Source organism: Macrobrachium rosenbergii, chromosome 43 (assembly GCF_040412425.1).
Source record: "Macrobrachium rosenbergii isolate ZJJX-2024 chromosome 43, ASM4041242v1, whole genome shotgun sequence".
Taxonomy (NCBI): Eukaryota; Metazoa; Arthropoda; class Malacostraca; order Decapoda; family Palaemonidae; genus Macrobrachium; species Macrobrachium rosenbergii.
Window position 1 is genome coordinate 32,183,016 of NC_089783.1, and position 18,539 is coordinate 32,201,554.

Consider the following 18,539-nt stretch of genomic DNA (forward strand, 5'->3'; position numbering starts at 1 on the left):
TCAGAACAAAACTGTTCCACTAAGAGGATCCTTCCATTGACTCAACATGCGCACAAATCTGTCTCTGCACCAAGGCTCCAATATAGGTTTCCTTACATCTATGACTACTTATTTCTTTGGCTTGCTTACACTACTTTATGGCACCTCACAACCCTTTGATCCCACAAGTCATCTGCATCTCGCTGACCACCCACTAAATTTGGTCAATTCAGCTACCCCTCTTCTTCTTCTTTGTGTACCAGACTTTGATCTAAGATTGCTGACTGACTGTCTAACACAAAAGGAACAACACAGGTGATAGCAATGGCATTGTGACATTTTCATCAACGACGCTGTATGGTTCATCCACCGACACTAGCCACTTGCTGAATTCAGAGCCAAATCTAGTCTCTTGGTTCAACAAGACAGATGGAATGCAGGGGTGTTCTGCAAATCAGCACAAAGGTTTTTCTGAAAAAATAATAAAACAGAAAACTATGAAATTGTGACATCGGTGGGATAAACAGGGTCATTAATAAAAAAATTTTATTTCATGCATAAGATCATCGTTATGGGGCTTCAGAAATCTAAACAATGAACTTCATAGCTTAGGGTAGACACCTACTGAAATATTCAACATCACACTATGTCACTCTTTAACTGGTAACTTTGAACAAATTTATTACGAATATAAGTACTGTAAATAAACATATCTGCAATGTTGGCTACTGTCTTGAAACAAAAATGCAATGATATGGAATGCAAGGAAAACATAATTCAGATACAATATTCCAAGTTTAAGTTAAAATGGAATACCGATATTGCTTACGAAAAAATATCTTAATCATTTGAGTTAGGTTTTACTTCAAAACTAAGCACTTGAAAATACTCAAGAACTTTAGGTTTTGATAATCATGTGTTTAATACTACTTATCTACAGAAAATGGCGCAGTAAAAGTAGAATTATATTATGGTCAAAGATCTACCGAAGTCACCTTAAAAAAGATATTCTTCAAGCATAAATTGTAAAAAGAGAGAGAGAGAGAGAGAGGTTCCACAGAGCTTGGTTTTCAAAACAAAAAACAAGGGGTAATTCAAAATCGTGCGCTTTAAATTCCAGACACTAAATATTCAAGTTAAGGGCAAATCTGGGTCTGGAATGCAAAGAAGTGCGAGGCAGCCTGCAGAATCTCTTAAGCCTCTAATTTTCGGAAAATACGGCGAAGTAAAGACCGCTGACCTGAGATGACTTAACAAACTGTCTGTGATGTTATATCTCTGGATGACCTCATAGTTCATATGATAAAAATTTCAGCTTCTTATTCATAATGACTTACGGTTCTCAATTCACTATTAGGTATACTCTCACAAACAACTGTACTTTAGTCACATTTAAGTCTTCTACAGCTTACCTTGTAGTCAACGGCAAGATTTAACAAGAAAATGACCAAATAGCCGGATTTATCAAGGGAAAACTAAACGGCCAGATTGATTCAGAAAATGAACTAAGCTTCCATATTAAGCAAAGGGGTGAGTGCAGAATCTATCAGAATTAGGTCCGGTGAGAAACCACGAAATGGACGAGTTGTTTGGTGGAAAGTGAAGATCTTGCTTTTGTCAAGACAAGATTAGCTTTCTCGCTCGTAAAGAGTTGTACATGAAAGTCTGACTGAAGATACGTAGCAATTCTTATCTAATATTTCCCCTTTGCTGGTCTTATTCCAATTTCTTCGATTTATGGCAACAGACTGATATCATCTTTCTGACAGAGGTATGCTCACTGTAAAGTACATTACTAATCTCTTGTCATTTAGAAAATAGAAAATGGTTCCAAGTTTTACCCTGGAGTACGTACCTATAATGCCTTTACTGCATTACTGCTGTAGGTTATTTTGATTTGGATTTGGTGTGTTTAAATACTGAGGAGGAAGGGTGCTGGTTGCCATCTGTGAGGAAGATGACAACCTAACATCTGCTTCTTCTGTCTGGTCCCATTCCAATCTTGTCGACTGAGTTGTATACATATCTTCGTGTATATCAAGCAGTGGTGGACTTGTATTATGCGACGAGTGACGCTGGTGGTGCTTGTGATGAGATCCTTGTCTGTGGTGACGGGTATGCCCACCCAGCTCATCCTCCCTATAATCGTATGGCTGTGTTGATAGTAAACCAAGCAACAAATCTCTTTGCTCATTTAGAGGACCATCAGGTCTCACTCTCTGCTCTACTGGAGTCATGAAGGTAGACAACGGATTCATAATTCTCTGTGTATCTGTATGCATTTGGTGTTGTAAGACTAGGGAACTGTGGTCCTTCAAGTGTGATTCTTGATGCCTTTCCTGCTCCAAACTCTGAGAGTGGTTGAGGTCCGTAGTTAACGAGTCCAGTGATACTGGAATCTGAGTTGGCTGGTGCTTGTGCTGTGCTTCCTTGGCGGAAGCTTTCTGAGGCAGAGTACCTAAGGTGGGATGTGGCTTTCTGTGAACTGGTGCACCATTGCGATGTGCCTTGTGTTGTGGTACCTTGGAAGAGTGAGGGGCAAGAGTCATATACCGGGGCCAATATGCGTGTTCGGTGAGGATAGGCGACCAGTTCAAAAAGTGATTCTTTGTCCAAGCTGGCCCCTTTTGCCCTCGAGCCAAGGCTTGCTGAAGCAATTCCCATAGAGCGGTGGGCTGATTTCTTGGGCAGCGTAGTCCGCGCGAATGGCGGATGTGTCTCAATGGCCCATGACAATCGCGCCCTGTGAAAGTATATATAGGTGATATTAAAAATGTCCTACAGAGGAAATAATCATCATTAAGAGCATTGACAATTTACACGAGAATACTGACTGAAAGTAGATAACAATACGAATAACTGACAAAAAGAATGAGTAAAAGTTATCATGCATTTTCATTGCAAAATGCAGTACTGTACCATATTAATTTTGTCTACACAGCCAAAAGCAAAATTAAAAACATAAAAGCTTACTTAATAATTATAAAAAGCTTAAATTTTATCTAAAATGTCTCAATGAATGTGCGACCAAATTCTCGCTATCTTTACCAAAAGCATTATAATGTACTATTTACAGAAAGATACAAGAAAGATGGTTTTATTTCATTTGTTAGTTCTAATATATGTTTATATTTTCAGAACACTGAAAACTGTTTCAAAAACTCATTAAGCAGTACATTTCATTACTCAAGTACCGCATCATTCAAACACCACTTCAAAGAAAATGGTGCACTGAAGTCTGAAATGCAGAAAAGGAAAATAAACTGTCTAGATCTTTCTGTAAAGGAACATGGTAGCTTGAGGAAAAAATATCTTACACTGAATCATCTACGTGCTTGGTAAAATCTAGTCCCTAAAAATGCACATTGTTAAACACTTACATTCCCATCGGAATGGAATGCTTGTCTGTAAGCTTCTTAGCAACAACGTTTTGGGAATAAATGCATGCAAGCATAAATTTTAAACATTAACACTAACTTCTAATACATCACGATCACATGAACTGGAGTACAATTGTTAACTCGGCGTAAAGTGTTAGTGAACTACATGAGACTCACCTTTTCAGGTTACAGGTATACAGAGCCAATGCCAGTGTTAACATGAGCAGAGCAAGCAGGCCAGCCAGGTAGATGGTGGGGAGGTTAGAATGCATGGCGTGAGGGCTGGCAGTCAACAGCCCGCGACCATCTGTGATAACACAAGCTGTACTATTCTACTCTTTTCGGATCAAAGGAATGTGACTGGCTGGTTATTGTTGTTGCGGTTACTGAGAAGGGTTAGAGCACTGGCGGTAACAGTGTTTCTGAGGCTTGGGGTATGCTTACCAAAGTACATCGCACAAATTACGGTTGGTTCTATTACAACGGATTACAGCTGGAAATTAGTTTTTTTTTTTTCATGGAGTCGGAGGGATGTTAAGCAATAGCTGACAGTACAAAAATAAATCTGGTTGGAATTGGTCCCAAAAGACCATTTATTTATTTATTGAATTTTTATTAGGCAACCATTCATTTTAATACCAAATGAACACTCTGAAATATTCACAGCGTTTATTACCACATTTTTACACCAGCATCAACATCACTGCTCATTTTTAATGTTATTGCAGTTTGTGAACGCTTGTATAACCACATTTCTGGTGCAACTTAAGTTTGGTACTGGAGACATCTCACGTCACGACACAAAATTGGTGCAAACCTTCCCATGAATTGATTGAAAAGAGAGGATGATAAGTGTCCCAGGTACACTGGGCTTTACTGTATCGCCCGTTAAAATGCTGCGATTTTATTTCCCCCAAGTTATGTGAAGGAAAGTAAAGATTGTGGTGTTAACGAAGATCAAGAGATTGAGAACAGCAAACAGGTGAACGAATTCTCTCCCATTCATCGACTTATTTTGGCGATGGGGATGTTCGAATCTTTATCAGTTGGCAAAAGTTAACTATTTCACCTCCAGTTTCTGTTCTCAATAAAAGTCCTCAGACTGGAAACAACGATGCTTCAAGTTCTAGAAAAGCTAGAATCTAAAGACATACAATATTATGTCCAGTAAACAGGACCAGTAATTTTTTTATACTGATTTATTTATTCATTTGTAATTTTGTAATATTATTTTCAGTTGAACTGTTTTAACAATAATCATAATAATGACAAAAGTAATTCATGGCCTTTGCGCACTGGATAAAAGGAGATAAAAGCAATCGTATAGAATGTCTTTACATGAAAAAGAGAAATTGCTTTCAGGCCATAAAGCGATAACAGAGTTATAATAAACATTGTGATGTTTCTGAAAAGGCTTTATTTTACATTTCTAGTGCGTATGAATTTTTACAGGGAGAAAATGAGCCGGTATGCTATTGAAGTTATTATAAAAAAGCCTGCAATTGCATATCAATCAAAATTGTAGATCATTCTGCAATTGGTGGTATGAGGTTACATTGAAAACTTTAAATACATGACATCTCGTATTTCATTTATACTTTTGGATTTCACCTGGTCCTCCCTTAAACTTAGATAAGTAATAATAATGAGTTATGACACGACCAGATTTTCTTTTTTACTGTCAGCTTGCGTCTAAAGTAAATTTTTTTTTCACACAAAAAAATTAAAGCAAACTGAAATGAGACTAGCATTCGTCTGAACATTGTCCTGCTGAAGCCGTACTAAAACTTCTGTACACAGCAAACGTAAATCGTGAGTCACAAACATCTAATACTCTACACATTAAACTCAACAGGAAAAAGAAATTATAATCAATAAAAACAAACTGGATATCTGAATCGGTAATCTAAAGCGCTAAAAAAAAGTGTCAGGCTCTGCGGACATTAATTTGTTAGTTCAGTTAGAAGTGTTAATGCGAGCTGCAGTTAAACGCAAACTCAAAATGAACTCCAGCACGTGAGGAGTAACTCAGAGAATTGGTATTTCACCTGAAAATTATAATAAAAATGGGTTACATCTACGACATGCAAAACTGGAATAAAACGGAGTTAAGGGGCCTCAACAATATAAAAAAAAACATAAAAATGAGTAGTAAGCCGAGGTTTCAACTAAACTACAACAAAAAAGAGAAACAATATACTGTACATATATTTACATATATATTAATGTATACATACTAACACTCGTGCACACAAATCTAACACAAAATAAATATATATTCCCACGCACACACACACACACACACAAGTTGTGTGTGCGTATGTCTGAGTATATGTGCAACAATAGCAGGCAAGCACTAAATACTAGCCACACACAGATGCATAGGCTACATGTATATATATATATATATGTCAAAGTATTCGTTACACGCCTACAACAATGTACCAAACGTGAAAAGACTCATCTTAATTCTACGTCGTCTTTAGCAATCAACAATTTTTTTTTTATTTATTCTCATTTGTCCAAAATCATAAGTACCACACAACCCATTTCGTTTCAAATGCCTTCATGGATCTTGAACTTCAATAGTGCTCATAGTGCTATAAATCTTGAAATTTTATTTGGATATTATAAATATATATATAACTTCTTTATTTTATGTGGAATACCTCGAATCCAGCATATGTATGCCCTTGTGGAGCCAAATCTTGAAGTCTGATCTCGTCCTCAAAGGCAAGTCAAAGGAATCGTGGTAAACAAGCAAATAAGGAGTATCTGTATTGACAGAACACATAAAGGGGAGAACGCTTGCGTCCTGAACGAGATGCTTCACTACAGAGATCTCAAGTAAATATTTAGACTTGGAAAGAAAATCTAGTTGATTGCTTTTGTATGACAATCAGTCACACAAAACCATACGAATAAAATACATCTCCATAAGCAGTTATACTGAAGATAATAACATTCTGGATACGAAGTCAAAGCATTACAAATAATCATATACATCCGTACAAGTACCGTCCATTAAAGCACAAATGAAACGCAAGGGTGAAAATACAGGGTTCATGAAAGCGCTAAGGAGACTCAAGGGGTCACTGTGAACACTTTTACCCACAAATTTGAATATACTTCAAAAGAAGTTAGGAAACGAAAATAAATCAATATATAAGTAAACATTCCTACATGAACACATACCAATTATAAGAGTACACAAGCATGGAAGTGCTTGCCAAGGCTTGGTGGAAGAACCACGAAGATCAATATCAAGGGTGTTCACGAGTGACCATGAGTAAAAGTCATAGCATATGTTAAATTTTACATTTATTAAATTTCGTTGCTAGCTTTTCTTCTTATTTTCATGATTACAGAGTTCTCAAAAGTATGTTAATAGAGAGAATAATAGCTCAAACATTTAAAGGTTTTTTGGTAAGTGTCAAGATGTTACGATAGAAAATGTAGTGTTCTATATAGTGTATAGTTAATATTACTAATCTAATGCTAGAGTGAGTGGTTTTGTACTTGAATTATCTGTACATGATCCAGTTATGTTACCCGTAAGGTACATTCACTATACAACATCATGCTGTTTATGTAGGAGCTAATGTGAAATAAAAAACATGCAGAAAGGATAGGGAAGTCACAAGTCGCTCTCGAGTTTAGGTAAAGTTTCTGAGAAGTGGTCAAAGAGATAATGAATGTCACACCATCAAAAATTTCTGCTCAAAAAATGAATCTGTCATCAAATGATGGATTAGAACAGGCTTTTGACAAGTAACGTCTCAAAGAGCATGGCAGATGCTCATCACGTTCCTGCAAGTCGAAAGTCGTTGGATATCGGATCACAGAAGCGCCAAGTTAATGCCTGTGCATACCACTAGATGGAACAAACAGTGCAACAACAGTGCAAAAATAGATTATTATTGATGGACTACACCGTACAATCCAGAGGCAGGCAACTACGAAAAACACAACAGTAACAAAAAGACAGAAATGCTGACAGGCACAAGCTGGCTGGGCGGAGGGCGACTGGCTACGTACTTGCGAGGTCTACCTGGCCAAGAGCAAGCCGAGCCTGGCTTGGTGACGACCAAGTGGGTGCCGGTAGTTCACTGGGGGGGAAAACAGCCAATGTCAACGCTGGCTCCTGCTGCCGTTCTTAGAAATGGATTCGCAATGCATAGGAGGATGAGGAGGAGGAGGAGGAGGAGGAATCTTTCAGTGACTAAACATAAGAAATAGGAGGGGAGAAGCCAACTGAATGAAGAAGGGAATTTAATGTTCTAAAATCGTCAGGTACTAAGGAAAATTAAATATATCTGGGAAATGCTAAATATCGTATAAAGTGAGTAGTAGAAACAAGGAACTTGATAAAAAAAAGGGAAAATAGAGAAAGCAAGGGAACCATGAAAGAAAAATAACCATGTTATTGTTTTGATAGCTGAGCTGAGGGCATGGCATTAGATTTATATATATATATATATATATATATATATATATATATATATATATATATATATATATATATATATATATATATATATATACATACATACATACATACATACATACATATATATATATATATATATATATATATATGAGAAAAAGCAAATCAAAAGCGTAAGACCGGCAGCAAAGTCCTTGCGTAGTTTTGTGTGAAAGAACACTGAAGTGTCACTGGAGTGAGTTTTTGGCTCCTGGCATGAAAAAGGGAAGATTATATGATTTTGGTCAGTGATCGAAGTTGGCTGGCAGGCTCTCATGCCACGAAGCTTGTTGGAAGGATCGATCCAATTGAAAATGAGATGAATCCAATGCTACGAGGACTAAAATTTGTAATTTATGAGGCCCAAATAGAATACTGTATGAAGACAACATTGAAAAAAATATGACTATATTAGAGTTGCTACAATACAATAACTACCTTCTCTTATCTATTCTAGAAATGATTACCCTTCTAGAAAATGCTTATCCATCTAGAAAATGTCTACATTGAACCTTGGACAGTATTTGCATTTGGACCAGTCTCCATGAAACATTCCATGCAATTTCAAACTTCTTTTCTGGAGTAATGAAAAAAGGGTAAGATGCACTGCCCATACATTAAGAGTGACCATGAGTCAATGCTTTCAAAGTAGCAGCAGCTTTTGCAGGCACCTTCAGCCTAAAAGCAGCTGGGTGACTGTACTACAGTGGCTATGTGGAGGTATCTGAGGACATTGCATAAAACGTCACTACTCACTTTGTAATGCCTTAAAAGTAAGGAACTAGCAAGATGTCAATAAAAGGAAGGCACTGACTTAAAGACTTGAAGATCAAATCTTTTATGCTTATTTCACCCTTCAATGACACCTTTCGCACTTGTTCAAAACTCCCCGGGTCTGAATGATTATTCCTACTTTTCATACCTTCATAATGACTCTCCTGGACTAGGTTACATATAGAAAGTATAGGTAAAAATATAGGGAAGGTCTAAAAGCCATTATCTATACAATTATATCATGAGAGGAATCAAGAATCACACAACTTGTCTTGGATAAAAAAAAAAAAACATATATGTTGGAAATCTTTAGTTATGGTACAAAAGTGCAAAGAATATTTTAAAACACTAGAAAACAGCTTCTAGAGCATTAATCTGTAGCCTAGTATGTAGGTATTATAAACTGATGCAACTATCAAATATTCCCTTAAAACATTGTATAACAATCAGAAGTCGGGCCACTAAAAATGATTTATCGTCATATCAATAACGATCAATTTCCTCTTGAAATGTTAGCTTGGCAGACAACTCGATGCAAACTCTATTGTTGAACGAAATATTAATTTTGTAGAGCCAACGTCATTATGGCCTGTCTAACGTTTAGCATCCAAAGAAGCCCGATATGATAAAAATCACAAAATTTCTGAAACTTTTGGAGTATCCTTCATGTTGCCTAACTTACACCCCTCGTTTCACATGTCTTTATCTGCCAGCAAGAGGTGAAATCGAACACCTGAAATCATTATTTCCGCATTAAAAGTGAGCTGACCCCACTAAGGGTAAACAGAAGTTTTTATTTTTATCAAGAAGTTATGCTTCGGGTAAATTTCAACATGTGAAGTCAAGAAGCAAGAGCTCAAAAGAATGAAAAATTAATTACAGAAGGAACTAGTCATTAATTGGTTCACTAAATATAACTCCTCTTATTCTGCATTCGTTTTAATGGCAGACTGAAGAGGGAGGTCATTAAGATGCTCTTCCTTTATGCTTTACGAATAATATCGATGCACAGAGAGACTGACTGATATCTGCAAGTTGTCACAAATTTGCTAAAAGGTATGGTTTAGTAAGTGACTTATTTGAAATAAAGCTGATTTATCAAAATAGATAACTACTATATAGTAATGAGTCTAATGCTAAGTGAATCAACAATTGTCGGTATCTTGACCTTGCAAGACTTGAGATAAAAATTCTCTGCCCATTACAGGAGCAGTATGATGCTCAATTCTCCTATCTTGGAGATTTGTTGGCAGAGTTTCCATAAACAAACTGGCTAAGCTGGGCAAGGTTACATACTTAATTTCCATAGAATTTCAAGCAACAAACCACGTTCGTAAGATGTCTTGAACTGTGAAGTGTGGTAAGATGAGCTACGACTGAATAAGGATGTATATTCGTAATTAACAGGCCAACCATTGCCGCTGACCTTATTAAAAAGGCACTGAGGCACCCACCGGGGAAATCCCAGAGGTTAATAGTAGTTAAGGTGACGTGGCCTATCATAAACCTTGTGTACTGACTTGCGATACACGTCCACAACTTAAACTTACAAATTAAGTGCGTCGTTTATGTCAATATATTTCCCTCCTATCTCGAAATTTAAAAATTATGTAAGAAGTTCACACGGACTATTGTTCAGATATAGTGGTGTTGTAGTATCCTTCTTCAAGTTTATTCAGACTGGACAAAAAGACGCCTTGAAACTACCTTATGATCCGTCAGCCTCCACCAGTTATTTGATTCCTTATCACTGAGGCTCTTGCTTTGACCATTCAAATTTCAGATGGGCAACACCTCCTACAGACGAATTGAGGCACATAAAAAAGAAGGAAGGCTTGGAACAAAGAGATCTTATATCATTTTTCTTATCATTTGAAGATATAACTTATACATACATACATACACACACACACGCGCACACACACACACACATATATATGTGTGTGTCTATATAAAATGTGACGCTAAAAACAATATCCTCAGCTCTCCTTTATAACCAAGTACAATAAAACAACAGCAGTAGTACCATGCAATAGTATCTAAAACAGCAATGAAGATGCCAAATAAAGTTCTTAAAGACTATGACAGATATTTAAAGAACAAAACATTCAAATTAATTAATTTTTGAAAATGAGAAAAAAATTCATTCATTTATGCACTGGTTTGTTTTTCATGTGTCTAACCGTATTAGTTTAATTGTAGCTGGAAATTTCTTACTGATAAAATCATTTTGACTGAACATGTGAACAAGATAGGCGCCCAAATTTGCTTCGCTGTTCTACGTGATGTACCATCTGTCAGTGTAATAAACAAGATTGAAGTCTTCAAATAAGCATCTGTATTATGTAGAGGAAAGACTAAGGAAGTGTTGTTGAATGAAAAAATATTATTACCAGGAGAATAGACATTACGCTAAAATCATAATATCACTGTCAAAGACCACCAACAACATTATGACTCTTAGCCGAAGTAGCTAAAAGAATGCACTCAGTTTTTGGCACAATTTGAGGTCCTCTTTTTTTTTTTTTTTTTTTTTACCTCAAGCTGAAACCTTGAAGTTATGAAGTACGGGATGGTACGAAATCAACATGAACAGAAGCATTGGGCTTTCATGGTGTAAAGTGTTCTGTGAAGACATTTCGAAATGGTCAAAGGGAGTGGAATCTGATCGATAAAAGAAAAGAATTAAAGGATCCGGGAAGTAGGAGACACAAGGGGCGGCCCTTAACATGATCTGCCAAATGCTCTAAAGGTATTAGGAATGAAAACACTTACGGAATGTAGGATACACCTCTTTTTCTTGACACCTCTGACCCTTGAATCCTTCAGCACACCTGTTAGGGATATCGGAAATGTAAGACAAATGTCATGGCCGCCCGGCAATCACTGAAGATTAACACTATCAGTCACTTCTACAAAAGAACAATTCAACATGTAAACTGAGTACAATATTAAAAAATATCATCGAAACACTTATGAAAAACACAGTTCAAATACGATTTGGGATTTTTAAGCATTCAAGGCTGTTACTCTACTGTAAATAAGATCTAAATAATTCTAATTTTGTTTTTCCTAGTAAAGAATAGTATGCTTTAGCAACAAATTTTTAAATGGACACAACTGTTTCTGCTGTAATTTATTCAGTGTACATATGTCCTGAAGACTCTTTTAAGCAATTTGTTGGGTTTGCAGGTATTTACTCTGTAGTAGTTGAGACATAACCACGAAGGTAATGTAAACAGATATCAACGTTAACAGAAACGCTATAATAATAATAATAATAATAATAATAATAATAATAATAATAATAATAATAATAATAATAATAATAATAATAATAATAATAAACTTTACTGGAATTTTGTGCTTTTTTTACATGAAAACTGTGCATAACTATACTTAGTGCTACAAGAAAAACCAAACCAATGTTTAACAGTCTTGTCTCTCAAAATTAAACCTTTGCCTTACAATTCAAAGAATGTAGCTAATAACAGCTTTTGATGATTCAGATTCAAAGCCAAGTCAAATTTAACTAGTCTAAATAATGTGCAAAACACAGAAACAATTTTCCAACTAGTTCTGGTAGGCAAAACATTTGAAATTATTCTATCAAATGCTACTTTGAGTGACAGGCCAAGTCATTTCGCTATTAAATTAACAATAAGATACACTGATAGTAGTAACGTTATAAGTAATACTTACTGACAAACTAATTCACCAACTATTTTGAACATCATGCAGGTACCTCCATTTAGGCAGTAGCCAGCAATCGGGCACTTATCCACGAAAGGATGTGGGTCTATTGCTGTGGAAATAAACCAAGGAAGGAGTTTTTAGACTCGATGGAAAAGTCAAACAAAAAATGCACAGGGAACTTATGATCACTCACATTCCAATACTAGTAACGTGACAAAAATTACTTTAACTTGCTACATGATTCTATTCGTCCGAGATCAGAATCATTTTTATATGTTTTATAGCTTTGCGTAGTCCTCATAAAATCTCAACACATTTTGAATTCACTTATGCCTTACAAAATAAACTTTCAAGTCCCAACATGCCCATGTGTTTACTGCTAATAAGCCATTAAATAATGTCATAGTTCCACCAAAGGCCTGGTCTATCCGTGCTATAAATAAAATGATATATTCTTAATTTCGTGATCTGAGAAATCCAAACTTATTATGTTCTCTTATTTTGAAGACACTGTTAAAACAGAATCACATCTTGGTGATAGAATGTAAAGATTGAAATAAATCATTTGTCATTTATGTCAACAAGATTTGATCTCACTGACATGCACAGTATATAATATATATATATATATATATATATATATATATATATATATATATATATATATATATATATATATATATATATATATATATATATATAATGCTCGTACAATGAACTGCTTACAGTCAATAGTACAAATTACTCAATACATACAGTACAGTGCGGTACATATATTGAAACAATTTTCATTAACCGGTACATTTGTGATTCCGATATAAAAAAATCCTGATTCTGTCTACCAATATTTAATGAGTAAATAATACTCCTTTTGGTCTTCATTAACGCAAGTCTGATATTGTTAACCAACTAAATGTCATAAATGGAAGAAATATCTATGAAGAATACAATTGCTTTCACATTACCGACAACTACTGCATATGGAGAATCGGTCAGTTACGAAGCTTTAAAGGTTCCCTTTGAAACCAACATTATAAAGGTAAATGAAAATAAATGATGTCAATATTCACAGAGTGGGTCTTTTCTTTTGTGTGTTGTAGTGTAAAGTTTACCTAAATTAGAGCTCTACGAGCTTTTACGATCGCGTAAATGGTGATAATACTGGTTATATTCAATGAGACAAAAAAAAAAAAATTAACCCAAAACTTGAAGCATATACAAAACTTCAGTCTTCGGCTTTCATAAATAATAATCTGTTCCGATTCCCTTCGTGTCAAGTCATGAAATGCCCAGTTTCCATGACGGCACTTCAGACTAAACTTCGCTTGAACCTAAATATAAATTACGTGTAGAATTGGCAGTTCAGATCAATTTTACATTGTCTAATAATTACAAAATCCTCAACATTTTGTCAAATGATCTAGCTAAACCTTTTCAAATGGTTTTTTGACCCTGCCAGACATAGTTAGAAGTGAAATAAAGGTTTAGATTAGAAAACATAAACATTTACGTTATTTTTTTTTCGTAATGATTAAACTGCCATTCTTTTACAAGAAGGAAGCACCTTGCTTAGGAAAAGGTGAAATTGCTATATTCGCATGTCAAATAAAATCACTCAAAACTGTAACAGTTATCTATCTATCATGAAAGACTTATCGTAGACTAACAGGATGTTTAGTAAGAGATAAATCTCAGTATGCAGTGGCAGGAAATGTAATAAAAATAATTGTTTTGCAAAAGTTTTAATTGGCAGCCAATGCAGCTGAAGACCAGTTGTAATTATAAAATGCCGTAATTAACGATCAGTAAATGTTGCCAGAGAGCGATTACAACAAAGTACTCAAGACAAGTGAAAACAATTCACCTGGGGTAACTGAAAAAGAATGATTATTTAAAATTTGGGTTTATAATGACCGCCCTGTCACATAAAACAAGAGCTCCCATAAGGACTGACCTGTATTTTTATAGGCCAAAACTGGCAGCTCTTTCCACTTCCATGGAACAACGAAAATGTCTCTTAGCAAGAAAGCTGTGCTAGAGTCCACTGCAGGCCTGCATCAAGTGCTCCGGTTCGAAAATAACGAATGCGCTGAGGGAATCTACATAAGGAGCTGATATCGGGGTTAAAGCAGCTTAGCAAAAGGAACTGATCTTAACGCAAGGAGTTGGAACGAGCTTGGGTAATTTGCCGTTCAAAATCCACTCTTATTCTTCAGTTGTAACGGGGGGAATATGCCGTACTCTAGCCATGGAAGCTCATAATTTTGTTACAAGCAGAGGAATATATCCTGTAAGCTTCATCTGAAAGCTCCATGTCATTAGTCTGGCAAATGCAAGTTCCGTTACTAGTAGAGGTGCAATCACTGTCAGCCTCCTGTGTAGTCAAGGCAAGTTTTTGTCAATGAAGCCTGATCCTCTGGCCGCTGTGTCAACATGTTTACTTGCTGGCTTCTGTAGAGTCACAAATCTGTTTTACTGCTAACTCATGTCAAGTGAAAGTTAATTTTCCATTATTCTCTTGGCCTATGGATGCCAAAGTCCATCTGACTTAAGATCAATTACTCATGAAGACAGCCGAACAAAATGAAAGGATTATCTCGGTGCATGACCAGAGCTACTAACAAATCACCCAAACAAGTCGTAACCTAAAAATGCCACCTGAATCTCTACCATTGCCTAATGAAGATGAAGAAGGCCATTTTTATTCCTAATAATGCATTTCGCTGAGAGAACCATCACTGTCGCTTTCCAAAATTCACGTAGTTAGGTCTTCCTTTCTACTGTCCTCCGGTTGTTCATGAATGCCAATCTGTCACTCTCCTGATTTCGTTGCTGCAAAAACATTCCTCTCTGAGGGTTCATTGTCTCACTGTTAATAACAGCGGCCTGTCTCTTCATGAAGAATCTGAATCAAACCGTAACTGTTTTCTCATGAAATCATAGAATCATGTGACATAAGAAAATGAAATCTCTCTCGTCTTGAACCTGTCCCTACAACGAAGAAATCATCTACCTTTCTGAGAATTTCACATTACCTAATGTTACTTGGCTCTGACTGCATGCCTTCAGATCGCTGAATTTCTTGATCATAAGAAGGTACTTCTAAAGCAATGGCCAACTGACATGGCGAATCTCTCAAAGCATCATCCTACCAGAGGCACGATCAGATTAAAAAAAAAAAAGGAGGAAAAGTCTGGGATATGACTTGTTGGATAAAAGCATCACACAGCCCGAAGGAGCTATCAGTAGAACGTCCATCGACCATAAAGATGGATAAGGGGTTTCACTTAGATTTAAACGTCAACATAAAACCTCCACAAACTCTGTGATGCTTAAGATCATAGGGTATTGGTGGTACACTTAATTTTCACTCAAATGTTTTTCCAGGAAGCCCTCTATAAGTACATCCAGTATCAACCTAGGAAACAGCAAGGAGTATGTACAGCAAAGATATTAGTTAGGGTTGTAATCTCAAATCTCCAAACAGAGAGTAGAGAGAATGTTATTAAGGTTATAGTCATTTGAGAAAATAGACTCGGTGACACTCTTTCTAATTAGAACCAAATCTCAAAAGTGAATTGTGTATATAACATACAACCACCGTGATAATAAGAAATATTGCTTATATGGCACAGTTTGAACACAAAGAAGAAATAAGCCTACGGAACCGTGGCACTAGGTGAGCAATGATGCATGATGATATAATATTGATGAGGAAGGTTTGCGAAAAAGAAAAAGGATGAGAACTCCATATTTCCTGACAATGACTGACCGTTGCTAATTACGTCGCTCGTAATTCTAACTGATCCACCAATGCCTTGTGCAGCTGTTAAGGCCTTTGTAAGAATGTTTTTAATTTGCATGCCTTCAATTTGCCTTCGGTATATCTATCACGCTACAAGTCACCCAAACCGATTCGAATTTATTTTCTTAAGGAAACAGGATTCCGTCGTTTCCCAATTCCACGTGTCATCGCAGACACTCTTCCATAAACTGACAAGAAAACACATTATTACACCTTGATGATATATGTCACTGTGCAAATCAAAATTAATCTTCTATTTTCTCATTAACTTCAAGATCAAAATACATGAGCAAATACAGATATTCATAAAAAAAAGATTCTGACGTCAAGACCAAGGGAGCATATGACCCCGAGGCTTACCATATGGAACTATGACATCTTTTAATTCATAATTTGGTCCAGAAGCGATCTTGTTTGCGAAGCCTGTTATTCTTTAATAACTTGTGAGTGGAGACCACGCACTACAACCCTCCTGGTAAATAGAACTGTTCAGCTTTAGCACTTGTATTACAACAAGAAGCCATCATGGTTTCAATGCAAATTAACTGCTGAAGAAGCAAAATGCCAGCAAGGCGTGAAAGCAGCTTCCAGCCATAATGGGTAATGAAGCAAGTTCATTTATAAATTCATATTTATTTATTTTTTTTTTGTGAAACCGGTGAGGAGGACCAGACCCCGGGTACAACTCATTTCTTGACCATTTAAAGCTTAATATCTACTTTTGATTAAAGCTACAAAAAGGTCAACATCACTACGCACCTTTTTCCTCAACCCCCTACATATCACCAAAAAATAATTGTGCTGTTTCTTTCGGTAACTTTGTATGAACTGTGATGAACTCTCAAGATAAACAAATGACGTTATTCATTTGAAACCTAGAGATAATTGGTTATGTTCTAAAACAACACCTTAACACCCAGTTAGTTTTTAAATGTAAGGAATGCATACTTTAATTGTTTCGTTACTTGATTAGGAGCAATTTATAAAACGGACAGAACATGAACAATCAGTACAGATGTTGGCATCCGTAACTGAGTGGTCAGTGAAGTGACAAAATAACTGCATTTAGAACAAATATATGAAGAGATAGTTTCAGAAGGAAATTATACCCAAATACGTGACTTCTCATATTTCCCAGAATATCTATACCACGTAAATTTTAAAAGTCCTCACAAGAAGTAAAAACCAGTTTTGTCAACTGAAAAGCAAGTGAGTTTTAAGCATAAAAAAGGGAATATCAGAGTCAGGAATGTATATGAATTGCCATACACTGAAACAAGTTTCAAGGAGGAAGGGTAAAACAAATGCAAGAGTGACTGCGCACAGACAATAACAAGACCAGTCAGCAGAACAATCAAATACTGGGAAACATACAACGAAGCTCTTCACCTGCAAAGCCAAGTCAGACCCCATTTTAACCATTTGCATCTAAATTTCACAGCCTGTCAGTTCCCATAAACACGCGGTGTCCACAATAGGGTGAAAGTACTTAAGAGTAATATGTTTACGCAATGGGAAATAATCCACTCGTGAGTCAGTTTTAAAATGGATGATTCCAAGTGGATGAATTCCAAGTGGATGAAAGTAGCTGCGCCAGGCCCCGAGTTTGCCATGTTGCTACGGCTGCTTGTAAGGACATGTAAAAAAGTTTCAAGCTGAGACACATTCAGACACATTTTTAAGACCTGATTCCTTGCTTTGATTCATAAATAATAATGGAAGACATTTATTTTTAAACGTTCATGATGCCACTCCGATTTGGTAATATTAAATGCCTGCCATGATGGGGAATTTGTACTTTTCAACTGAAAAATTTGTTTCACCAGCAAAATGTCTTAATTAAGACATAGGAATGTTTTCATTTGTAAAGTGACTCAAGAAATCTCGTATTTAAATCGAAACAAGGAATGCCAGTTGAAGCTAATAATGTTTGGAAATTGTACAGGTAGAAACTGACGAAGCAATAAAAAAGAAAGAGAATTAATTGCAAAATGAATAAGTGGTATTAAAAGGGATTAATCGCAAACCATTTTCTTCTCCAATGGAATTTTCTACGGAAGAACAACGCACAAGTCACTAGGAAATCTGGCATAACTGCATTCACACCAACCTGCATTTAATATATCAATATTCTTAAGATATCGTCAGCATTCGCTACGCCTGCTAATTAACCAATCTTTTTTATTTATAAACTTGCCTCATGCACACACCAAAACCTTAATCTGTCAGTGTCTAAGCAACTCTTTCAGCTCTAAATTCCACAGATGTTGATACGCCCTCCCCAATCGACTTTAAAACTCAGAACTTTCTTTTTAGTAATGAACGTCGTTACAGCTTCTTCAGAAAAGCACAGGGTTACACGTTAACAAGCTTTCTATTCGTTTCTTCAGTCTTCTAGACTCACATTCTTCTTTTCTTC

At 36.1% G+C, this 18,539-nt stretch overlaps 1 protein-coding gene across 5 annotated transcripts in view; it reads right to left on the reverse strand.

Moving 5' to 3' along the window:
* Positions 1 to 1,834: 1,834 nt before the first annotated feature.
* The window catches only part of LOC136828755 (uncharacterized), a 285,069-nt gene continuing 268,364 nt past the window's right edge, over positions 1,835 to 18,539 (reverse strand). For 2 of the 5 annotated variants that reach the window (XM_067086967.1, XM_067086966.1), the window contains 3 exons: positions 12,322 to 12,424; positions 11,395 to 11,453; positions 1,835 to 2,722 (listed from right to left, as the gene is read on the reverse strand). In XM_067086967.1, the coding sequence (XP_066943068.1) occupies positions 1,854 to 2,722; positions 11,395 to 11,453; positions 12,322 to 12,424 (1,031 nt within the window). In that variant the 3' untranslated portion in view covers positions 1,835 to 1,853. Of the gene's footprint in view, positions 2,723 to 3,536; positions 3,667 to 7,357; positions 7,469 to 11,394; positions 11,454 to 12,321; positions 12,425 to 18,539 lie in introns of all 5 variants that reach the window. The other 3 variants (XM_067086968.1, XM_067086969.1, XM_067086970.1) reach the window with 3 other exon arrangements.